Source organism: Silurus aristotelis (genome assembly GCF_946808225.1).
Source record: "Silurus aristotelis genome assembly, chromosome: 1".
NCBI lineage: Eukaryota > Metazoa > Chordata > Actinopteri > Siluriformes > Siluridae > Silurus > Silurus aristotelis.
Window position 1 is genome coordinate 4511804 of NC_139574.1, and position 22467 is coordinate 4534270.

General features: G+C 39.7%; 1 protein-coding gene across 3 annotated transcripts in view; it reads right to left on the bottom strand.

Moving 5' to 3' along the window:
* Positions 1-263: 263 nt before the first annotated feature.
* Positions 264-22467, bottom strand: part of LOC310728423 (A-type potassium channel modulatory protein DPP6-like) — a 138786-nt gene continuing 116582 nt past the window's right edge. For all 3 annotated transcript variants that reach the window (XM_083545808.1, XM_083545807.1, XM_083545809.1), the window contains 23 exons: positions 18886-18980; positions 18279-18353; positions 17751-17803; positions 17525-17606; positions 15902-16022; positions 15562-15716; positions 15248-15345; positions 13423-13546; positions 13146-13184; positions 12867-12974; positions 12243-12334; positions 12086-12133; positions 11750-11868; positions 11352-11399; positions 10567-10665; positions 10349-10418; positions 8725-8898; positions 8529-8583; positions 6010-6109; positions 5729-5787; positions 5577-5649; positions 2321-2394; positions 264-916 (listed from right to left, as the gene is read on the bottom strand). In XM_083545808.1, the coding sequence (XP_083401934.1) occupies positions 767-916; positions 2321-2394; positions 5577-5649; positions 5729-5787; positions 6010-6109; positions 8529-8583; positions 8725-8898; positions 10349-10418; positions 10567-10665; positions 11352-11399; positions 11750-11868; positions 12086-12133; positions 12243-12334; positions 12867-12974; positions 13146-13184; positions 13423-13546; positions 15248-15345; positions 15562-15716; positions 15902-16022; positions 17525-17606; positions 17751-17803; positions 18279-18353; positions 18886-18980 (2111 nt within the window). In that variant the 3' untranslated portion in view covers positions 264-766. The remainder of the gene's footprint in view (positions 917-2320; positions 2395-5576; positions 5650-5728; positions 5788-6009; positions 6110-8528; positions 8584-8724; positions 8899-10348; positions 10419-10566; positions 10666-11351; positions 11400-11749; positions 11869-12085; positions 12134-12242; positions 12335-12866; positions 12975-13145; positions 13185-13422; positions 13547-15247; positions 15346-15561; positions 15717-15901; positions 16023-17524; positions 17607-17750; positions 17804-18278; positions 18354-18885; positions 18981-22467) is intronic.

Below are 22467 nucleotides of genomic sequence, written 5' to 3' on the forward strand. Positions count from 1 at the left end.
GAATATTTTTACGAGCTGAAACATCTGAACATGTAAACATTTGCAGAAGCCATATTTGACCATGGCCATGTTTATTACAGTTTTAAAAACTAGAAAAGTATTAATTTAAGTTACATTTAGAACAGATAAAAATGTGTGATTAAGTTGTGACAATGACAATCATGTGAATAATCAATTACAGCCCTAATATATATATATATATATATATACACACACACTGCATAAAAACGTGATATTTGGCAGTCAGAAAGTCCGACACTGAAAAAGAAAAAAACATTTTTATTTGATCCCCAAGTTAATATTTCAATTCATGTGTTTCTTTACATAAGAGCAACAGACACAAATACAATAAGACATAATATTAGAACATTCTGAAGTACAACCACAACCACAAACCAACCTCCATACAGCATTTAGAAAAAGCCGTGTCAGAGCAGATGGATGAACAGACAGATTCCCGCTCAGTCTCCACACCGTGTCCTGTCTTCAGTCTGAACGAGGTTTTAGCACAGCAACATCGGGTTCATCAGATCGACAAATTGTTCTTTTAGACACCTTTTTCAGACCGTAAAGCTGCTCTTGGTCCACACATAAGAGTGAGAGAGAGAGAGAGAGAGAGAGAGAGAGAGAGAGAGAGAGAGAGATGGAAGGAAGGAAAGAAAATGTCTGCAGATTGAAATGTTCTGTACAGCAGGATAAATGAGGATGACGTCCTTGGAAAGCTGCTGAGTTCAAAACCAGACGAGTCTCTTTGCGCTTGAGGACATTAACCCTGGACTTCATTCTTTTCCTCTTGATCGTCTTCAAGCAAATCATCTGATCGCCTGAAACACTCTTTAAAAAAGTGGACCAGGGACTGACTGAGGTGCTGCCTCACCACCTCACTGTGCAGGAAGTGACCTTCATCGGGATAAATCTGAAACGAGAAGAAAACATGATTAAGACCATGTGAAACACCAGCTCTGAATAAAGACGTGTTTTGTTGTTTAAGAAATGGTTCTGGTTCTGGTTCTGTGTTTTTGTTGTTGTTTTATTTTTTTTCTACAACAAATATCAGATTTATATGTATTGATGTGCTTGTTCTAATCCTGCATGTTATCGTTTCTGTACCAACAGCACGGTCACAGGGGGGTGCGCCACATGATCAGAGTTCAAAAACATGTAAATGTTTATTCTCTATTTTACATTTACACCATTTAGCAGAAGCCCCTCATCCAGAGACACTTACTATTATCTCATTAATACACCTGAGCAGGTGAGGGTTAAGGGCCTTGCTCAGGGGCCCAGCTGTTGAACCAGTAACCTTCTGGAAGTCAAATGTCCAACATCCTAACTAAACTTCTACTTCCCCTCAATCAACATGTGGGAAAGGAGTCTTCAGTGTCAGTGGGTTTTATAACAGGTTATGGTAAAGATGTCATTTTCATCAGCACGACTGCTGCTACGTGAATATGACGTATCACAAGACCATGGAGACCGAGACATGTCCTGAGAGTCACATAGAATACAGATTTACATGGCAGAGGTAGAGCTGCATCTTCCTGGAGACACAAAAGGAAAGGAACGTCTGTTTTTTTTTTTTGCTGTCTGTCTGTCTGAACCAATGAAATAAAAATAAACTATCTGTTTTATATTGCATTGCGTAGCATCATATTTTTTTTATTGCATCGTATTGCATTGAATCACATTAGGTTGATTCGAATCGCAATCGGATCACACTGCATCGTAACGGGGTAAATCGTATCGCATCACATTGGTAACTGCTTCATATGTCTCTTATATATATATATATGTGTGTGTGTGTGTGTGTGTGTGTGTGTGTGTGTGTGTGTGTGTGTGTGTGTGTGTGTGTGTGTGTGTGTGTGTATGTGAATTTTCTCAGCTAATTTCTCATATCATTAAATGTTTTTCATATTCAGCTTCAGTGAGTAACTGACGACACACACACACACACACACACACACACACACATACACACACACACACACACACACACACACACACACACACACACACACACACACACACACACACAAAACACACACACACACACAGACACACACACACACATACACACACACACAAAAACACACACACACACACACACACACACACACACACACACACACACACACACACACACACACACACAAAAACACACACACACACACACACAAAAACACACACAAAAACACACACACAAAAACACACACACACACACACACACACACACACACACACACACACACACATACACACACAGACACACACACACACATACACACACAGACACACACAAATACAAAAGCTGATATTTTACCTGGAGACTGTAATTAACTTTTCCATTAATTAACTCTGAAATGAATTTAGCCGTGTGCTGAAAATGGACTTTTTCTGTAAAAAATATAAACAAAAAAGAAAGAAAGAAAGAAAGAAAGAAAGAAAGAAAGAAAGAAAGAAAGAAAGAAAGAAAGAAAGAAAGAAAGAAAGAAAGAAAGAAAGAAAGAAAGAAAGAGATCATATACATTTCCTTTATACTTTTATAGTTAAGTCCCACATAAACACCATGCATTTTGTCACTGTTTTATGACTGACTATCTATCTATCTATCTATCTATCTATCTGTCTGTCTGTCTGTCTGTCTGTCTGTCTGTCTGTCTGTCTGTCTGTCTGTCTGTCTGTCTGTCTGTCTGTCTGTCTATCTATCTATCTATCTATCTATCTATCTATCTATCTATCTATCTATCTATCTATCTATCGATAATGTTTGCCCATAATGCTCTGAACTTGAAACTATTTTTAAACTTTATTAAACACTGTTTAATTATACTCCGGTTGCATTCCAGACAAAAAAAATCTGGCCAAACCAGGACCCTGCATGTGCCCTAAACCTTTGGCCCCGCCTTAACCCAGCAAGTCATTGACACAGCCGAGAACGCAGTTCTTTAGGACATGTCATGCCCAATCTCTGGTGTGCCAATCGGTCCTAGAAGACTTACTGAGATAGCTGTCACTCTGGCCCCTGTTTAATTATATTCCGGATGCGTCCTAAATTTTAGGTCCTTCCAGTTGCATCACTGACAGCTGTAGCATTAAACTAGGAGACCCAAACATGTTCCAGCATAACAATGAAAACCCTGTGCAGAAAGCCAGCTAAATGGGGATTTTCCATGGGTTGGAGTGCAAGACCTCCTGCTATAGAGCTCTAAACCCTATTGAACACCTTTAGGATGAATGTAAAAGCTGACTGCACCCAGTGGTGGACAAAGAACACAAACCATGTACTTGAGTAAAAAAAGAGATACAGTAGATAAAATATGACATGAGATCATATATATATATATATATATATATATATATATATATATATATATATATATATATATATATATATATATAATATATAATGTAAAGTCGCAGTACATCCTCAATGACTTAAAACTTCACTTACTACACTATTAATAAAATTATAGAATTAATAGTAATAATAGCTACAATTTTTATTCATTTATAAATAAAAAAGGAATGACTGTTTTTTTATATAGATATTTGAAATATTTGAAGTTAAAGTCTTTCTAGATAAATTTACTTGAGTAAAGTACAGATACATGTCAAAACTAATTAAGTATAGTAATGAATTACATTTACTTTGTTACTGTCCACTACTGACAGTAGGAGTAGGACATGTGTAGGTGATTAGTAGGAGGGATACAGGTGTAGGTGATTAGTAGGAGGAGGACAGGTGTAGGTGATTAGTAGGAGGAGGACAAGTGTAGGTGATTAGTAGGAGTAGGACAGGTGTAGGTAATTAGTAGGAATAGGACAGGTGTAGGTGATTAGTAGGAGGAGGACAGGTGTAGGTGATTAGTAGGAGGAGGACAGGTGTAGGTGATTAGTAGGAGGAGAACAGGTGTAGGTGATTAGTAGGAGGAGGACAGGTGTAGGTGATTAGTAGGAGGAGGACACGTGTAGGTGATTAGTAGGAGTAAGACAGGTGTAGGTGATTAGTAGGAGGAGGACATGTGTAGGTGATTAGTAGGAGGGGGACAGGTGTAGGTGCTTATTAGGAATAGGACAGGTGTAGGTGATTAGTAGGGATAGGACAGGTGTAGGTGATTAGTAGGAATATGACAGGTGTATGTAATTAGTAGGAGTAGGACAGGTGTAGGTAATTAGTAGGAGGAGGACAGGTGTAGGTGATTAGTAGGAATAGGACAGGTGTAGGTGATTAGTAGTAGGACAGGTGTAGGTGATTAGTGGGAGGAGGACAGGTGTAGGTGATTAGTAGGAATAGGACAGATGTAGGTGATTAGTAGGAATAGGACTGGTTTATGTGATTAGTAGGAGTAGGACAGGTGTAGGTAATTAGTAGGAGGAGGACAGGTGTAGGTGATTAGTAGGAATAGGACAGGTGTAGGTGATTAGTAGTAGGACAGGAGTAGGTGATTAGTGGGAGGAGGACAGGGGTAGGTGATTAGTAGGAATAGGACAGATGTAGGTGATTAGTAGGAATAGGACTGGTTTATGTGATTAGTAGGAGTAGGACAGGTGTAGGTAATTAGTAGGAGGACAGGTGTAGGTGATTAGTAGGAATAAAAAAGGTGTAGGTGATTAGTAGGAATAGGACAGGTTAATGTGATTAGTAGGAGTAGGACAGGTGTAGGTGATTAGTAGGAATAGAAAAGGTGTAGGTGATTAGTTGGAATAGGACAGGTGTAGGTGATTAGTAGGAGGAGGACAGGTGTAGGTGATTAGTAGGAATAGGACAGGTTTATGTGATTAGTAGGAGTAGGACAGGTGTAGGTGATTAGTAGGAGGAGGACAGGTGTAGGTGATTAGTAGGAATAGGACAGGTGTAGGTGATTAGTAGTAGGACAGGTCTATGTGATTAGTAGTAGGACAGGTGTAGGTGATTAGTTGAAGGACAGGTATAGGTGATTAGTAGTAGGACAGGTGTATGTGATTAGTAGTAGGACAGGTGTAGGTGATTAGTTAAAGGACAGGTGTAGATGATTAGTAGGAATAGGACAGGTGTAGGTGATTAGTAGGAATAGGACAGGTTAATGTGATTAGTAGGAGTAGGACAGGTGTAGGTGATTAGTAGGAATAGAAAAGGTGTAGGTGATTAGTAGGAATAGGACAGGTGTAGGTGATTAGTAGGAGGAGGACAGGTGTAGGTGATTAGTAGGAATAGGACAGGTTTATGTGATTAGTAGGAGTAGGACAGGTGTAGGTGATTAGTAGGAGGAGGACAGGTGTAGGTGATTAGTAGGAATAGGACAGGTGTAGGTGATTAGTAGTAGGACAGGTGTATGTGATTAGTAGTAGGACAGGTGTAGGTGATTAGTTGAAGGACAGGTGTAGGTGATTAGTAGGAATAGGACAGGTGTAGGTGATTAGTAGTAGGACAGGTGTAGGTAATTAGTATCAGGGAGAGGCTGAGTGAGAGTGTGAGCCTTGGAGGGAGGCGTGGCGGGTGGTTCTTTGACATATGTATTGTTCTATATTTATTATTACTGCTATTAATATTTACATGGTGGTTATGGAGGGAAGGAGTAAGGAAAGAAAAAACCTACCATCTGCAGTGGGGTGAACGATCAAAAAATTCTTATCGACGAACCAAGGCGCCCGGTGTGAGAAATTGAACATCTGTGGACGTTTATAAATAATAAATTCACATTTGGTCAACTGTACGACTCTATGTAGCAGATCTGAAATGAAATTGTACCTGGTACGCTCGATGTTCTGACGCTGGAAGGCCGAAATATCGTTCGGAAAAAAAAGATGCTGAAAAGCAGATACGGTTATGAAATTTATCAATGTGGATATCATGTGCAGAAGCAGACACTATCTCGCTGTCTCAAACAAACACACACACACACACACACACACACACACACACACACACACACACACACACACACACACACACACACACACACACACATTATTTAGCACATTTCTTTTTCAATTTTACATCATTATTGTAAGCCTTATAGTTTTGTGTACCATAGAGTCGGAAGTCAGTGATGGGTGAGAAAACTGCTCCACACTTCAGAACGGAGGCCTCTGAGCTGAGCAGAAGGCTGGTGATATGTCCTCCATACACCTACAACACACACACATCATCACCATTAATCATTATTCATCACACTGCAGACTGGCTACATCTGACTGTTTCACACAATACACACCGATACGGCTGATAAAGCTCTCTGTGCTGAGGTGATGAGATCACTGAAGAGTCTTAGAGATACAAATGCAGTTGTTGAAAACTGGAATAATCATATCAAATACAATACGCAGAGAAATATTTTTTTCACATTGTGTTTAACATATACAGAAAATAAAATGTTTGGTGGTTTTTTTTGTGTATTCCGCATTGCACTTTATGTGGCAAGGACAACTTTCTTTAGTCCTTAGCGCTGTGTTGTGGTGTTTTATGTAGCAACAGGGTCCTGGAGAAACGTTTCATTTCACTGTGTAGTGCATCAGCTATATATGGTTGAAATGACAATAAAAGCTTCTTGACTTGACTCGAAGTGTAAGTAAAAATCCAGGTGAATGTTACAGGATAGATAGATAGATAGATAGATAGATAGATAGATAGATAGATAGATAGATAGATAGATAGATAGATAGATAGATAGATAGATAGATAGATAGATAGATAGATAGATAGATAGATAGATAGATAGACAGATAGATAGACAGATTTTAGGTAAACCTCTAAAGGAATAATACTATAGAAATGATGACTGCTAAAAAACCTTGTATACAGTACAGATTTACTCTAAAAATAACGTAACATACAGCCATTAATGTCAAAATAACTGGCAACAAAAGTGAGTACACTCTAAGTGATAACAGCTGTACGCCGTACTAACCATGCAAAGTCACAAGTACTGTGACATTCTGAAGAAGAACATGATGCCCTTCATTTAGAAATGGCAGTTTCCCAACATATTACCAAACCCAAACACAACGCCAAGATGACAACTGCCTTGCTGAGGAAGCTGAAGGTAAAGGTGAAGGAGTGGCCAAGTATGTCTTCAGACCTGAACCCTATTGAGCACCTGTGGGGCATCATCAAGCGGAAGATGGAGAAGCACCACGTGTTTAACATCCAGCAGCTCCGTGATTTCATTATAGAGGAGTGAAAGAGGATCCCAGCAACAACCTGTGCAGCTCTGGTGAATTCCATACCCAGGAGGATTAAAGCAGAGCTGAATAACAATAGTGTTTAAACTAAATATTTACACTTTGGACAGAGTTTTGACATGTTCACTTAGGGTGTACTTACTTTTGTTGGCAGCTATTTAGACAATAAATAAAAATGATGGGAAACTGGAACTACAATGTGTCACAATCTGTTTTATTGGATTTATTCACGCAGGTCAAAAACATTTATTAAAAGCTTCTTTCTTTTCAAATTTTTATTTACAGCATCATTATAACAGGCTGTATATGAACTGGGAGAAAACTGGTAGTTCTGTGTGAAATTAGACACTGAGCACACCCATATAACCAAAATGGCATGATTCACGTTTGATAAAACGTGCAAGGATTTGACCTTGAAATTGGTAGTCAAATCAGGCTCCTCCTACCAAAACATAGAATCTTCAAATATTCAGGGTCATCCCTAATATATATATTCTGTTATTCCAAATCACACACAGAGATAAAGTAGTGCCATCGGATTACATTAATGTACATGAGCTTTAATAGACACTGATTAGAAAAAGAGTTTTTTCGCAACTGTTATATGTCTCAACTAATAATGAAGCTGTTGGAGTTAACTGCTGGAGCTGTTTTTTTTATTCTATTTCTCCTTTCTTTTCCAGTTCATCAAAAAGAGAGGAGTCTTACAGATGCGAATGCAGTTGTTCGAATACAGCACATTCTGCAAAACTGCCTGTGTTCAAAACTGAATTTCCAGCCAATCACAATCTAGTATTTACAGAGACACTGACAATAATTATATTTGAATTCATTTGAAATGTGACCAGCGTTGTTCAGAATCTGTCTACATTATTTACAGGTTTTTTTGTATTTTTTTTTTACACCTTTTAAGTAACATCAGGGCAGGAGATTAATGGTTAAGGCTCTGAGTTATTGATCAGAAAGTCAGAATGATAAGAGAATAAATATACACTGTATATTCACAGAGCTCTATAACAGGAGATCTTCCACTATAACTCTTTAAAAGCATATCATTATAGAGCTGCTGGACATATTGGAGCAGGTTTGGGTCTAGTTCAAGTGTAGAAAAATGTCATTCCACCAAAGACATATACAATTGTGTGTTCAACTTTGTGTACAATTTGTAAACAAAAAAACAAAAAAAAACCACAGTTTGTCTGGATAAGTCAGGTGTCCCAATACGTTTGACGTTTGAGAAGCTTCTTCTATATTCAGTGTATTGTAAATTCAGGTATAATTTATACTAATAATTTTTCTGATTCTTGCCTTGATCTGTATCTGTGCCAAATATTCTAATTGTAACATCTTTGGTATTGTTTTCTTACCTGCCCAAAGGCACCGATCCTGGATTTGTCGATGTACGGCTCTTTGGCTAAAATGCTACAAAACACCAGAGTTGTTAGTTTGTACAATATTCAGAAAAATGAAAGCCGAATGTTTTAGTGTGAACGTTTAAGAACTTTCTGGAAGCCTCACAGAAAGTATGTGAGAAGTGTAACATTCCTGCGTCTCGATTTGTACCTGAGAGCTTTGAGCTGGTCCTCTTTGTCAAGCTTGTGTACAAATTCAGAGCCCCGTGAGCCACTGCCACGCCCGTCACAGCGTACAGCGATCACGCCCAAATTGCTGACTAAGACCGTGGCCCAGTCCAGCTGGAACTGCTCTGATACAACCTGTCCTCCTGGAGTCTCATCCCTGAGACACAAAGTGTAAGAACGAGATAAACACAGGAAGTAAGACAGTGCTGTTTAAAACGTAAATAAAGCAAATTATTGATAAAACAGTGTTACATCTTATTCTTTTGTAATTAATTGTGGATTTAGAGAAATTATCTGGGTTTTATGAATGACTATCCTTTTAACACATTTTATTCCCAGTAATTCAATGATATTTATATGTTTAAAGTTATACAGAAGGCTTTGAATATTATAATGGATTGTTCCCACCCCTTATACTTTCAATTCCAGATGTTGCCTTCAAGAAGGCACTTTAAACAATCACAGCTGAGGAAAAAGTCAAGAATGTGAGTGGGTAGTGTATGAATACGTAATACATATACACTATGGGACAAAAGTATTGGGACACCTGACCTTTCCCGCCACATGTGGTTATTTTCCAAACTGGTACCACACAATTGTATTGGACATCTTTAGATGCGGTATAATAAAATTTTGCGTTCACTTGAACTTGGAAACCTCCATGAAGATCTGGTTTACCTGGTTTAAAGTAGATGATCTTGAATGGTCTACAATAAAGCTCTGATCCCAACCCTACTGAACATTTTTTAGATTAATTAAAATGCTGACTCACCCCAGGCCTCCTCACCCTACAGTACATCAGTAGCTGACTTTACTAACAATCTTGTGGCTGATGAACACAAATGTCCACAAGCACACTCCAAAATCTAGTGGAACATCTTCCCAGGAGAGTGGAGGGAATTATAAGAGAAAATTGGAACTAAATATGGAATGTGATGCTCAAAAAGTCATACTTATGACCAGGTGTCTGCAAACTTCTGGCAATATAGTGTATACGTATTATATATACTATATGGGAATCTATTTGTTTACATTTTGAAATGTAAGTGTTTGGATTGTTTTGCTGGTTTTAATGTATTTTTGTGTTGTTTGTTAGCTGATGTGTGCAGAGCAATTTTCTGCTCTGTGGGCAATAAAGTAAGCAACTAACTAACTAACTAACTAACTAACTAACTAACTAACTAACTAACTAACTAACTAACTAACTAACTAACTATCTAAACACATGAACAGGGTTTTGTTTTCAGTGTGATGCTTTCTGTAATTCTATTGTGTGAATTCATTTTCTCGAACAGCGCCTCTGACAAAACAATCTATATTAATGTGCTCTGGGAAGTGGGCGTGGTCATATGGAGGGCGGGGCCAAGGGGAAGTGAATGGTAAGGGTCACACACCTGTGCCATCTGTTAATTATAGTGCTCTGTTTTTTAGTCGACAGAAGAAGAGAGAGAGAGAAAGAAAGAAAGAAAGAAAGAAAGAAAGAAAGAAAGAAAGAAAGAAAGAAAGAAAGAAAGAAAGAAAGAAAGAAAGAAAGAAAGAAAGAAAGAGATAGGCATCCACAGCATGTGTCAGCATGACAGCATAGAGGTGGTGATGGTGAGACTCACACGAGCAGCAGTAGAGGGTAATGTGCTGTGTTTATGAAGCTTGCAGGTTTCAAGATCTGTAGTGAAAGAGCTGGAGACAACAAACACAAAACATATAGAGTAGGTATATATATACACACACACACACACACACACACACACACACATCTGTGTAACTGCATGCATCCAACATTTTATGTATAATTAGGTGTGAATTTATCTGAAGATGATGGACATACTGTAATCCTCCACATCTATCTTTATGTATTCAACTCGGGGCATCTGCACGGAGTCTACGCTCCTCTGGAGGTTCAGGTTCAGCTCAATGTCAAACAGCTCTGAAAAAAAACACAAATGGCTGTAAAAGAAAACCCTGCTGTGGTCTTCATGCTATAATGTGTAGTGTTGGAAACAACATTGTGATCTGCAGGACAGTGTAGCAGAGCGAGGATAGTGTGAGACGTTGTGAGGACAGTAATTAAAGACCTTGAACATTAATAGAAAGATTATTTCAGGAAGAAGTCAGGATTAAGTCATGTTTTTTTGTATGTCGAGCCTTTGTCTTGTGTGTGTGTGTGTGTGTGTGTGTGTGTGTGTGTGTGTGTGTGTGTGTGTGTGTGTGTGGGTGTGTTTTGTTTGTTCCACAGCCTTGCCTAATTTATATTCAGTGTTTATAGTTCTGTTTCTTGCTTCATGATTTTGGTTGTTGGTTTATTACTTGTTTTGTCCTTTAAATGATATCTGCCCTTGTATCCACTATCGTCTAATTCAAGTGACACATACACACACACACACACACACACACACACACACACACACACACACACACACACACACGTAGATCATCTTCATTAAAACACAGAGAACCTTACAGGGTTGTATTATTGCAGGTAATATCTGTACAATGTGGTGTGTAGTCAGTATGTGTGTGTCTGTGTGTGTGTGTGTGTGTGTGTGTGTGTGTGTGTGTGTGTGTGTGTGTGTGTGTGTGTGTGTGTGTGTGTGTGTATAATAAGAGACTCACTCTGTTTTTCATTGGTTCTGTAGATGGTCACAAACGGGACACCTGGTCCTGAAAGACCAGACCAATGAACAGTATATTATTATTATATTATTTCTTTCTGCTTTGTAATTTTATTCAGTTTAATTCACTTGTATTTGTAGAGCACTTTAAACAATAACCATTGTCTTAAAGCAACTTTACACAGATAATGCCGTAATAAAGAATGTATATGTTTGTTCCTTATAATTGTACGTTTGTTAAGCAAGCCGGCGGCGACTGCCGCAAGAAAAAACTTGAAAAGGGGAAAAATCACACTGTCTTCTTTTGTCTGCTTATGTGTGTGTGTGTGTGTGTGTGTGTGTGTGTGTGTGTGTGTGTGTGTGTGTGTGTGTGTGTGTGTGTTTGTGTGTGTGTTTGACCTTTACAGTGGAGCAGGAAGAAGGTCATGTTATGGCTGAAGGAGCTCCTCACATATCCACAGGCGTCTGCAACACCACAGGAGAGACAGAGCCGAGTGAAGGAACCGAACGTCTCGACACTGCAACACACATTACACCTTATTACTTCACACACTCGCTCACAAAAACCTTCAGTTTCACACACACACACACACACACACACACACACACACCTCAAACATACATTACACACACCTCAGAGAGCCACATATCTCACACACACACACACACACACACACACACACACACACACACACACACACACACACACACATAGGACAGTTCAAGCAGTTTTACCTGTACAGGTGGTGGCGTTTGGGATCCTCCTCTGTGCTCACATAGTATCTGTTATACACAATATAGAAAAACATAATTATGAAGTATATTATTACACACACACATACACACACAGAGTTTTGATTTTGTGTGAGTGTGTGTGTGTGTATATATATACATTAGCTGCGCATCCTCGTTGTAGGCAAGAAGGTGTGTAACGTCCCAGCTTCCTGATGTGACTGACTGCAGAGTATCTGAGGTTCTGTTACTCTGAAAGCACACACACATTTTAATAAGTCAACAATGCAATAATACAATAATTCTTAGTCTGTAAAATATGTGTGTGTGTGTGTGTGTGTGTGTGTGTGTGTGTGTGTGTGTGTGTGTGTGTGTGTGTGTGTGTGTGTGTGTATGTATGCTGTGTGTATTAGGTGCATGTGTACCTGTGATGTTGCTTTGAGCATAAGTATGTTGTGTGTATGAAGTGTTTGTGTATGTTGTTTGTATAAGGTGTTTGAGTGTGTATGTTGTGTTTAAGAGATGTTTGTGTATGTTGTGTGTCAAGTGTATACTGTGTGTATGAGGTTGTGTATATGTTGTGTGTATGAGATGTTGCGTGTATATGTTGTGTATATGAGGTGTTTGAGTGTAAATGTTTTGTGTATGAGATGTTTAAGCATGTATGTTATGTGTAGAAGGTCTGTGTGTGTGTGCGTGTGTGTGCGTGCGTGTGTGTGTGTGTGTGTGTGTGTGTGTGTGTGTGTGTGTGTGTGTATGCTGTGTGTACTAGCTGCATGTGTACCTGTGATGTTGCTTTGAGCACATGGAAAAATTTGCCCCGCCCCCCCTGAGGAATAGCACAAGTGAAGAAAAGCTTCAGGCCGTCTTTAGCGACAAGTGGAGCTTCATTCTTCACAAACACACACACACACACACACACACACACACACACACACACACACACACACACACACACACACACACACACAAACACTTATTTAGCCATGGTACTAAATTACATTGGGTTTGTAATTTAAGAAAAAAGAAAAAAGTTAACATCGAAAGCTCAAGACAATCTCACCTGTCTGTCCAGCCAGCTCTCACTCTCCTCCTCGTGGATCTGCAACACACGCACACACACACACACACACACACACACACACACACACACACACACACACACACATTGCCTTCAGAAAATAAAAAAAAATATTTTATCATTCAACATCAGTTTTATTTTACCAGTCATTACTAAAAGAGGTGTGTGTGTGTGTGTGAGTGTGTGTGAGTGTGTGTGTGTGTGTGTGTGTGTGTGTGTGTGTGTGTGTGTGTGTGTGTGTGTGTGTGTGTGTGTGTACCTTGGTGCAAATTCCCGTTGTGGCTTCACACAGGCTCAGAATGGAGAAATTCTGTGCTCGGTTTAACCACTTCACCGCCAGCTTCGTGGTCGTGGCCCATTTCACCATTGTTATGTAAAACTCCCTGGAGAACAAAAAAAAAAAAATAAAAAAAAATAAACACAAATATATATATATATAGACAGAGAGAGAGAGAGAGAGAGAGAGAGAGAGAGAGAGAGAGAGAGAGAGAGAGAGAGAGGTGTGAACATGCCACCACTACCTCAATAGAACACAATATGAACTTAATTGAAATATATAGATGGAGAGAAACATCAATAATTATAAAAGTCTAATAAAAGTACACTTGTAAGCCAATAAGTACTAAACCATGTTAGTGAATACGAATGTTAGAGAATATCAGTAAATACACATGTAGGTCAGTAATAAATTAAGTAAATCGGTAAGGATGTTAATATTTTAAGCAGTAAAAAGTCACTAAGAAAGTCGCAAAGTAATTAATAATAATAAAAAAAAACTCTGTATGACCCTGAACACTGTACTGACTCAGTTTCAGGGTGATACTGATCTTCTTACAGCCTCTGCATCTTTGTTGAGATCAACAATTCTCAGATCCTCAGAGAGTCTTTACCATGAGGTCCATGTTGAACATCCAGTGGTCAGTTTGAAAGAATTTTACTCAAAGAACCACATTTTAACTGCTCTAATACTCGATACACAAATGTGTATGGTCCTGACAAGAAGACAAAAACATGAACATGATGAATAGGACATGGGGCTTTGCATCAACATACGACATAGAGCTGTTATCACTGAGGGTGGACTCACTTTTGTTGCCAGTTATTTAGACAATAATAGCTGCATATTGAGTTACTTTTATAGAACAGTAAATCTGTACTGTATACAAACTGCACACTGGTACTCTAAAGTATTTTCTCTTGAGAAGATACACTAAAATGGTTGCTGAAATGTGAGGGGTGTACTCACTTCTGTGACATACTGTGAGTATATATGCAAGTTAGAAGATTAGTATATATGTCTGTTAGTAAGTTAGTAAGGAAGTATATAAGTATGTACGCAAGACAGTAGTTCAGTAAATAAGTATGAATTCATATATAGTATGTAAGTATTTAAATACATACAATATGTAAGTTTGGAAGTAGCTATTAAAATACATCTTCTTCTTCTTCTTCTTCTTCTTCTTTCGGCTTCTCCAATTATGGGTCGCCACAGCGGGTCATCCGTCTCCATACCCCCATCCTCAACATCTGCCTTTTTCAACCCAACTACCTGCATCTCTTCCCTCATCCCATCCATAAACCTCCTCCTTGGTCTTCCTCTTTTCCTTCTTCCTGGTGGCTCCATCCTCAGCATTCTTCTACTGATATACCCCATGTCCCTCCTCTGCACATGTCCAAACCATCTCAATCTCACCTCCCTCATCTTGTCTCCAAAACATCCTACATGTGCTGTCCCTCTAATAAACTCATTTCTAATCCTGTCCATCCTCATCACGCCCAACGAACATCTCAACATCTTCAGCTCTGCTACCTCCAGCTCCACCTCCTGTCTTTTACTCAATGCCACTGTCTCTAATCCATATAACATCTCAGGTCTCACCACAGTCCTATAAACAGCTATTTAAATACATCTGCAAGTCAGTAAATCAGTAAGTACAGTATATACTGTATATTAGTCAGGATGGGAGTAAAAAAAGGTCATTGAGTCACGGTGTCTGTAAATAATTTAGCCATTATGTCTATGTAAATGTATAAATTAAATAAATAAAAAAGAATTAATCAAATATTACATATTAAGGACTTACCGGATCCTGTGGTTGTCTGGTCTCTTCATCTGGATAATGTGTAAAGGGCCGTTCAGGTTCACCACATACACCGAGATCACAGGGTTCTCCTCTCCAGCCTGTAGCAAACCAAGTGTTAATGACTTAACAAGCAAAGACATAAAAATAAATACCATTACAACATTACAAATCATTTGATGAATTATCAAACAACTAAAATGTAGTGTTCATGTTTAATACTTTACTGGAGTCAAATAAATATGTGCAAAGTGTATATTTCAGTATAAGCGTTCCAAGTTCACTTTCCCTATCTATGTGTCATTATCAGAGCGTACTTTGGGGTAATGGTATGCTCGGTTGTTTGGGTACAGCGACCCTGTGAACATGGGAAGCTCCATCTTGGGCACCAGAGTGTTGTTGATGGAGGCATATGCTAGACGTGCTCCATCAGGAGACCACCAGTGAGCCACATGGGACTGGAAAATCATCTCTGTGAGGAAAACAGAAATTCTCTTATATGAAATACAAACAGACACACATACAAATCAATAATTCTATATATGAAAATCCATATATTATCCATATAAAGTCCATATATTAAAATAAGTATCATTAAGCCCATATAAAAAAATATTGTGTTTATTGTGCCCCAATGCTGTGTTAGCATTAGCTTACCCTCATACAGCCAATCACTGAGGCCATTGAATATCACACCTTCTTTGCCAGTGGAAACCAGGCGGATGGTTCGACTCTCGACGGTGGAACGATAGTAGATATTATTCTCGAATATAAAAATCTAAAATAACAAGAAGAGAAGAGTAGACATGAGTCTGTGAATCGGAGTGTCTGGTGCTTGTGATAGGCTGATTGCTGCAGTTTGCGGATAAGAAGTATGGCTATGATTGGCTGAAGGCTGCTAATTAGAAATGAGCACAACTGTGTTATTAAATGTGTTACTGAGTGTTACCAAGTGTGTTACTAAGTGTGTTACAGACTGTGTTATTGAATGTGTTACTGATTGTGTTACCGACTGTGTTACCGGGTGTGTTACAGAGTGTGTTACCGAGTGTGTTACTGAGTATGTTACAGACTGTGTTATTGAGTGTGTTAAAGACTGTTACCAAATTTGTTACAGACTGTGTTAATTTAGGTGTTAATAGGTGTGTTACCAAGAGTGTTACTGAGTGTGTTACAGAGTGTGTTACAGACTGTGTTATTGAATGTCTTACTGAGTGTGTTACTGAGTTACAGACTGCGTTATTGAATGTGTTACTGAGTGTGTTACAGACTGTGTTACTGAATGTGTTACTGAGTGTGTTACCGAGTGTGATACAGACTGTTATTGAATGTGTTACTGAGTGTTACTGAGTGTGTTACTAAGTATGTTACTGAGTGTGTTAAAGACTGTTATTGAATGTGTTACTGAGTGTGTTACCAAATTTGTTACAGACTGTGTTACTTTAGGTGTTAATAGGTGTGTTACCAAGAGTGTTACTAAGTGTGTTACAGAGTGTGTTACAGACTGTGTTATTGAATGTCTTACTGAGTGTGTTACTGAGTTACAGACTGCGTTATTGAATGTGTTACTGAGTGTTACTGAGTGTGTTACAGACTGTTATTGAATGTGTTACTGAGTGTTACTGAGTGTGTTACTAAGTATGTTACTGAGTGTGTTAAAGACTGTTATTGAATGTGTTACTGAGTGTTTTACTGTGTTACAAACTGTGTTATTGAATGTATTAATGAGTGTGTTATTGAATGTGTTACTGAGTGTGTTACCAACTGTGTTACAGACTGTGTTATTTAATTGTGTAACTGAGTGTTACCGAGTGTGTTACTGACTGTGTAACAGACTGTGTTATTGGATGTGTTACTAAGTGTGTTACTGTGTTACAGACTGTGTTATTGAATGTGTTACTAAGTGTGTTACCAACTGTGTTACAGACTGTGTTATTTAATTGTGTTACTGAGTGTGTTACAGACTGTGTTATTGGATGTGTTACCGAGTGTGTTACTGTGTGTGTTACAGACTGTGTTAATGAATGTGTTACTGAGTGTGTTATTGAATGTGTTACTGAGTGTGTTACCAACTGTGTTACAGAATGTGTTATTGAATGTGTTACTGAGTGTTACCGAGTGTGTTACTGTGTTACTGTGTTACAGACTGTGTTATTGAATGTTTGCAAAAATGGCAAAAGATGTTTAATAGAACCATTATTAATCATGGGATCTGCATAGGGAAAGAGGTTTGACAGGGCACATGGTACAAGTGAAGGATTATGGGAAATGTTGAAGTACCAGCTGCTGTCCTCGTGGTCCCCAACCTGCGTATTGTAGAGGAGCGTTACGCACTTCTGGAGGAGTCAGAATCCATGTTTCCCTGTGAACAATACACACATATACTCACAACACAAGTGTGTTAGTGTGCATGCGTGTGTGTGTGTGTGTGTGTGTGTGTGTGTGTGTGTGTGTGTGTGTGTGTGTGTGTGTGTGTGTGTGTGCGCGCGTGTGGGTGTATACTTACGGGGTCTCTAAACTACAGATGATGTAGTATGCAGTAAAGGAGTGTCGATAAAACTGCAGGAAAGAGGCAAAACAGTTAGAGACAGAAAGAGAGCAAATAGAGATAAACAGAGAACAAGACAGATAGAAAGAAAGAGAAGAACAAAAACAGAAGCAGACAGAGAGAGAGACATGAAGATACAGAGAGAGAAGGACAGAAACATAAGCAGACAGAGAGAGACAGGAAGAGACAAAGAGAGAAGGACAGAAACAGAAGCAGACAGAGAGAGACAGGAAAAGACAGAGAGAGAAGGACAGAAACAAAAGCAGACAGAGAGAGACAGGAAGAGACAGAGAGAGAAGGACCAAAACAGAAACAGACAGAGAGAGGCAGGAAGAGACAGAGAGAGAGAGAGAGAGAGAGAGAGAGAGAGAGAGAGAGAGAGAGAGAGAGAGAAAGAGAGAGAGAGACGCATAGAGAATTACAATCTGCTATTAAATACAATTACCAGAATGATTTTGTGTGTGTGTGTATGTGTGTGTGTCTCACCGGTTCTACATTATAGGCCAGCAGAACTTGTTTCAGGTCTGCAGAAAGCTCATATTTGACAGCTTTATATGTTTCCTACAATGGGAACAACAGGAAAAGTGTAAAATAAATATGTATTGGCTTTTCAATTAAACTCCGCCCACTAACCCTGTATATTAACCCTAACATACTGAGGGTATTTTACCTGCTGCTTGGGGTACTAAAGTCCATCCACTGATGGAGGGTAAAAAGACTAACCCATTGATCAAGAAGGGCATTAAATCACCCCACTCATAAATCAAGAGAATCAAACTGAACCCAATGATCAACAATAAACCCCACCCACTGATCAAGGGTATTAAACCCCACCCACTAAACAAGGGTATTAAACCCCACCCACTGATCAAGGGTATTAAACCCCACCCACTGATTTTGGGTATTAAACCCAACCCACTGAACGTGGGTATTAAACTCTACTTACTCTTTATAGGTAGAAAAACCCACCCATCAATCAAGTATTTTTAACCCCACCCACTAATAGAGTTCGTCACTTATATAGTTTATCGCGTGTTTGTCTTTAATGTATGAGGTTTGTTTAATAAGAGGACAAAAAGAGACAGAAACTCACAAACTTCCTGTTGGACACCAGCACTGTGCTCTTGTTTGTCTCCACGTTGAACTTCAGCACGTCACCTTCACGAGTGCGATACAGAACCTCCTCGTCTACACAGAGAGATAATATTGTGTTATGTGTATTATTGTGAGTGTTACATGTTAATATGTTTTCATGCTAACACTTCAGTATTACTGTTCACACTGTCGAGCCGAGTTTCTGCTGTAAGTTAGCATGTGATAGCGTTGCATTCTGCTCGCTGGCTTTATCACTGATATTACATTGAGTAAGAAATGAGATCTTATGCTTGTCTTTAGGAGCTAACAGCAAGATTGTAAAGAAGGAGCGGTCCAGTTGTGACAGAGAGAGATTGAGTAAGTGATGGACACTTTCTCATAATAAAGTGATGAGTCATGACCAATTCCACACATATTAGATCTTTTTTTTGAGTCGGAGACAGAGTTTGCTGGTTTCTGTATCTATTAGCAGATCATTTTTGGGGGGGGGGGGATAAAAGTAAAATAGGATAAAAAAAAAAGTCAATGGAACAGGACTATTTGAAGGTTAAAATGAGTATAAATGGCATCCATATTGAAATAACCTTATTGTTCAATAACCTTATATCTGGTTTATTTGACAGTTTTTCTCAGATGTTTTGGAGCATTTCTTAAATCATCCTTAATATTTGCAAACCGCTAAGTGCATTCTCAAAACTATTCGTACAAACAGCACAAAACTTTGGATTCCTAGCAAAAGCCTGAACTTTTCTCAAAATCCTTTTTTGTACTTCTACTGTACTGTACTAGTGTTTGTTTGTTTGTTGATGCCGTTCACTCGCCTTCATTAGTGACGTTCAAGATTCATCTGCACAATTCATCTATTCAACACATTTACAAAATAAAGTTTAATAGAAATGTTAGATGACAGATGATGATAACTGGTTTAACCATTTTGCATTCAGTGACGTATACAATGAACTGATTTTGGGGGTTAAAACTATTCAGGTGAAACCAGTAGAATATATTGTGGTCAACATCAACATAAACAACTGATAATGTAGGAAACAGCAGACACGTGTAGACAATCCATTAAATGAATGTACAAAAGCATTCGCAATTTAATCAAAGCAGCAAGAAATGTTCTTATAATGAGCACAAATGACTAAATAATGTGAAGGTCGAACAAGTAGTTTTGAGAAATTTCATTCTGATCGGAGAAACGCTACAAAAAAACTGAGAAAAACTTTAATATTCTGACAGTTTTTTCACTTAAGGTTTCACTTTCAATGGAGCTTTAAGCACAAAAACACACGTTATACACACATACGATTATACGATTCTCTTCCTGTAGTTGCATCAGACTAAATACTGCATGCATAAAGGCAGAATGAAAATGATTTAATTTTTTTCGATTTCTTCTCACTCTGACCCCCTGAGTGTATTGGGGTTGTTGATGATGGAGTGGCTAAGTGTTTCATGTTTCAGGTTGTAGATGAGAGTTTTTTCCCTTTTGACTCTGTCAGGATTTTGGGGTCCTGTCAGGATTTTGACTGTGTCTTACTGCAGTTGTCCACCAGATGTCCCCATCGTTCCCATGTTTTGTTCCCCTCTTAATTTCTAATCATGGCCACCTGTGCTTAATTTCACAGTGTGTATTCAATTACTTTTGCTAAGTTCCTTTGCATGCTTTTTATAGTTATGTGGTCAGAGTCTTTTGTCTTGAGCTGTATACGTTTTTCCTTTTATCTTTAAGTATCTGTTTTGCTGTAATAAAATTTAGCCTTTCCCTTTTTTTGACTCATGAATTTTTTCTCTTTATTTGACTTTCTAATGAACACTGGATATTGTAACCTATCTGAGTCTGTCTCTGCACTTTGGTTCACCTGTTCAGCACATCCACTCCACAGTTTGACAATCTTCGACTGGCATTCGCCCCAAAACACACCATATAACATATCCACTGGTACGTAGTGGTCAGCAGATTGCATCAATACACCCCATGTTCTCAAATACCCTCTGGAACGATAGCTAAAGGGCAATTAATCCCTCAATAAATAAATAATTGGGAAACAGCTAGGATTAACACACAAACAGTGCAAATTTTCCCTTTGTAAACTTTGCTTACATTTTTATTTTTCCAGACCTGCAGTATCCGTCCTGATGCCCTACAGACCTGCACTATCCGTCCTGATGCCCCACAGACCTGCACTATCCGTCCTGATGCCCCACAGACCTGCAGTATCCGTCCTGATGCTCTACAGACCTGCAGTGTCCGTCCTGATGCCCTACAGACCTGCAGTATCCGTCCTGATGCCCTACAGACCTGCAGTATCTGTCCTGATGCCCTACAGACCTGCAGTATCCGTCCTGATGCCCTACAGATCTGCAGTATCCGTCCTGATGCCCTACAGACCTGCAGTATCCGTCCTGATGCTCTACAGACCTGCAGTATCCGTCCTGATGCTCTACAGACCTGCAGTATCCGTCCTGATGCTCTACAGACCTGCAGTATCCGTCCTGATGCCCTACAGACCTGCAGTATCCGTCCTGATGCTCTACAGACCTGCAGTATCCGTCCTGATGCCCTACAGACCTGCAGTATCCGTCCTGATGCTCTACAGACCTGCAGTATCCGTCCTGATGCTCTACAGACCTGCAGTATCCGTCCTGATGCCCTACAGACCTGCAGTATCCGTCCTGATGCCCTACAGACCTGCAGTATCCGTCCTGATGCCCTACAGACCTGCAGTATCCGTCCTAATGCTCTACAGACCTGCAGTATTTGTCCTGATGCCCTACAGACCTGCAGTATCCGTCCTGATGCTCTACAGACCTGCAGTATCCGTCCTGATGCCCTACAGATCTGCAGTATCCGTCCTGATGCCCTACAGATCTGCAGTATCCGTCCTGATGCTCTACAGACCTGCAGTGTCCGTCCTGATGCCCTACAGACCTGCAGTATCCGTCCTGATGCCCTACAGACCTGCAGTATCCGTCCTGATGCCCTACAGACCTGCAGTATCCGTCCTGATGCCCTACAGATCTGCAGTATCCGTCCTGATGCCCTACAGACCTGCAGTATCCGTCCTGATGCTCTACAGACCTGCAGTATCCGTCCTGATGCTCTACAGACCTGCAGTATCCGTCCTGATGCTCTACAGACCTGCAGTATCTGTCCTGATGCCCTACAGACCTGCAGTATCCGTCCTGATGCCCTACAGACCTGCACTATCCGTCCTGATGCCCCACAGACCTGCACTATCCGTCCTGATGCCCCACAGACCTGCAGTATCCGTCCTGATGCTCTACAGACCTGCAGTGTCCGTCCTGATGCCCTACAGACCTGCAGTATCCGTCCTGATGCCCTACAGACCTGCAGTATCTGTCCTGATGCCCTACAGACCTGCAGTATCCGTCCTGATGCCCTACAGATCTGCAGTATCCGTCCTGATGCCCTACAGACCTGCAGTATCCGTCCTGATGCTCTACAGACCTGCAGTATCCGTCCTGATGCTCTACAGACCTGCAGTATCCGTCCTGATGCTCTACAGACCTGCAGTATCCGTCCTGATGCCCTACAGACCTGCAGTATCCGTCC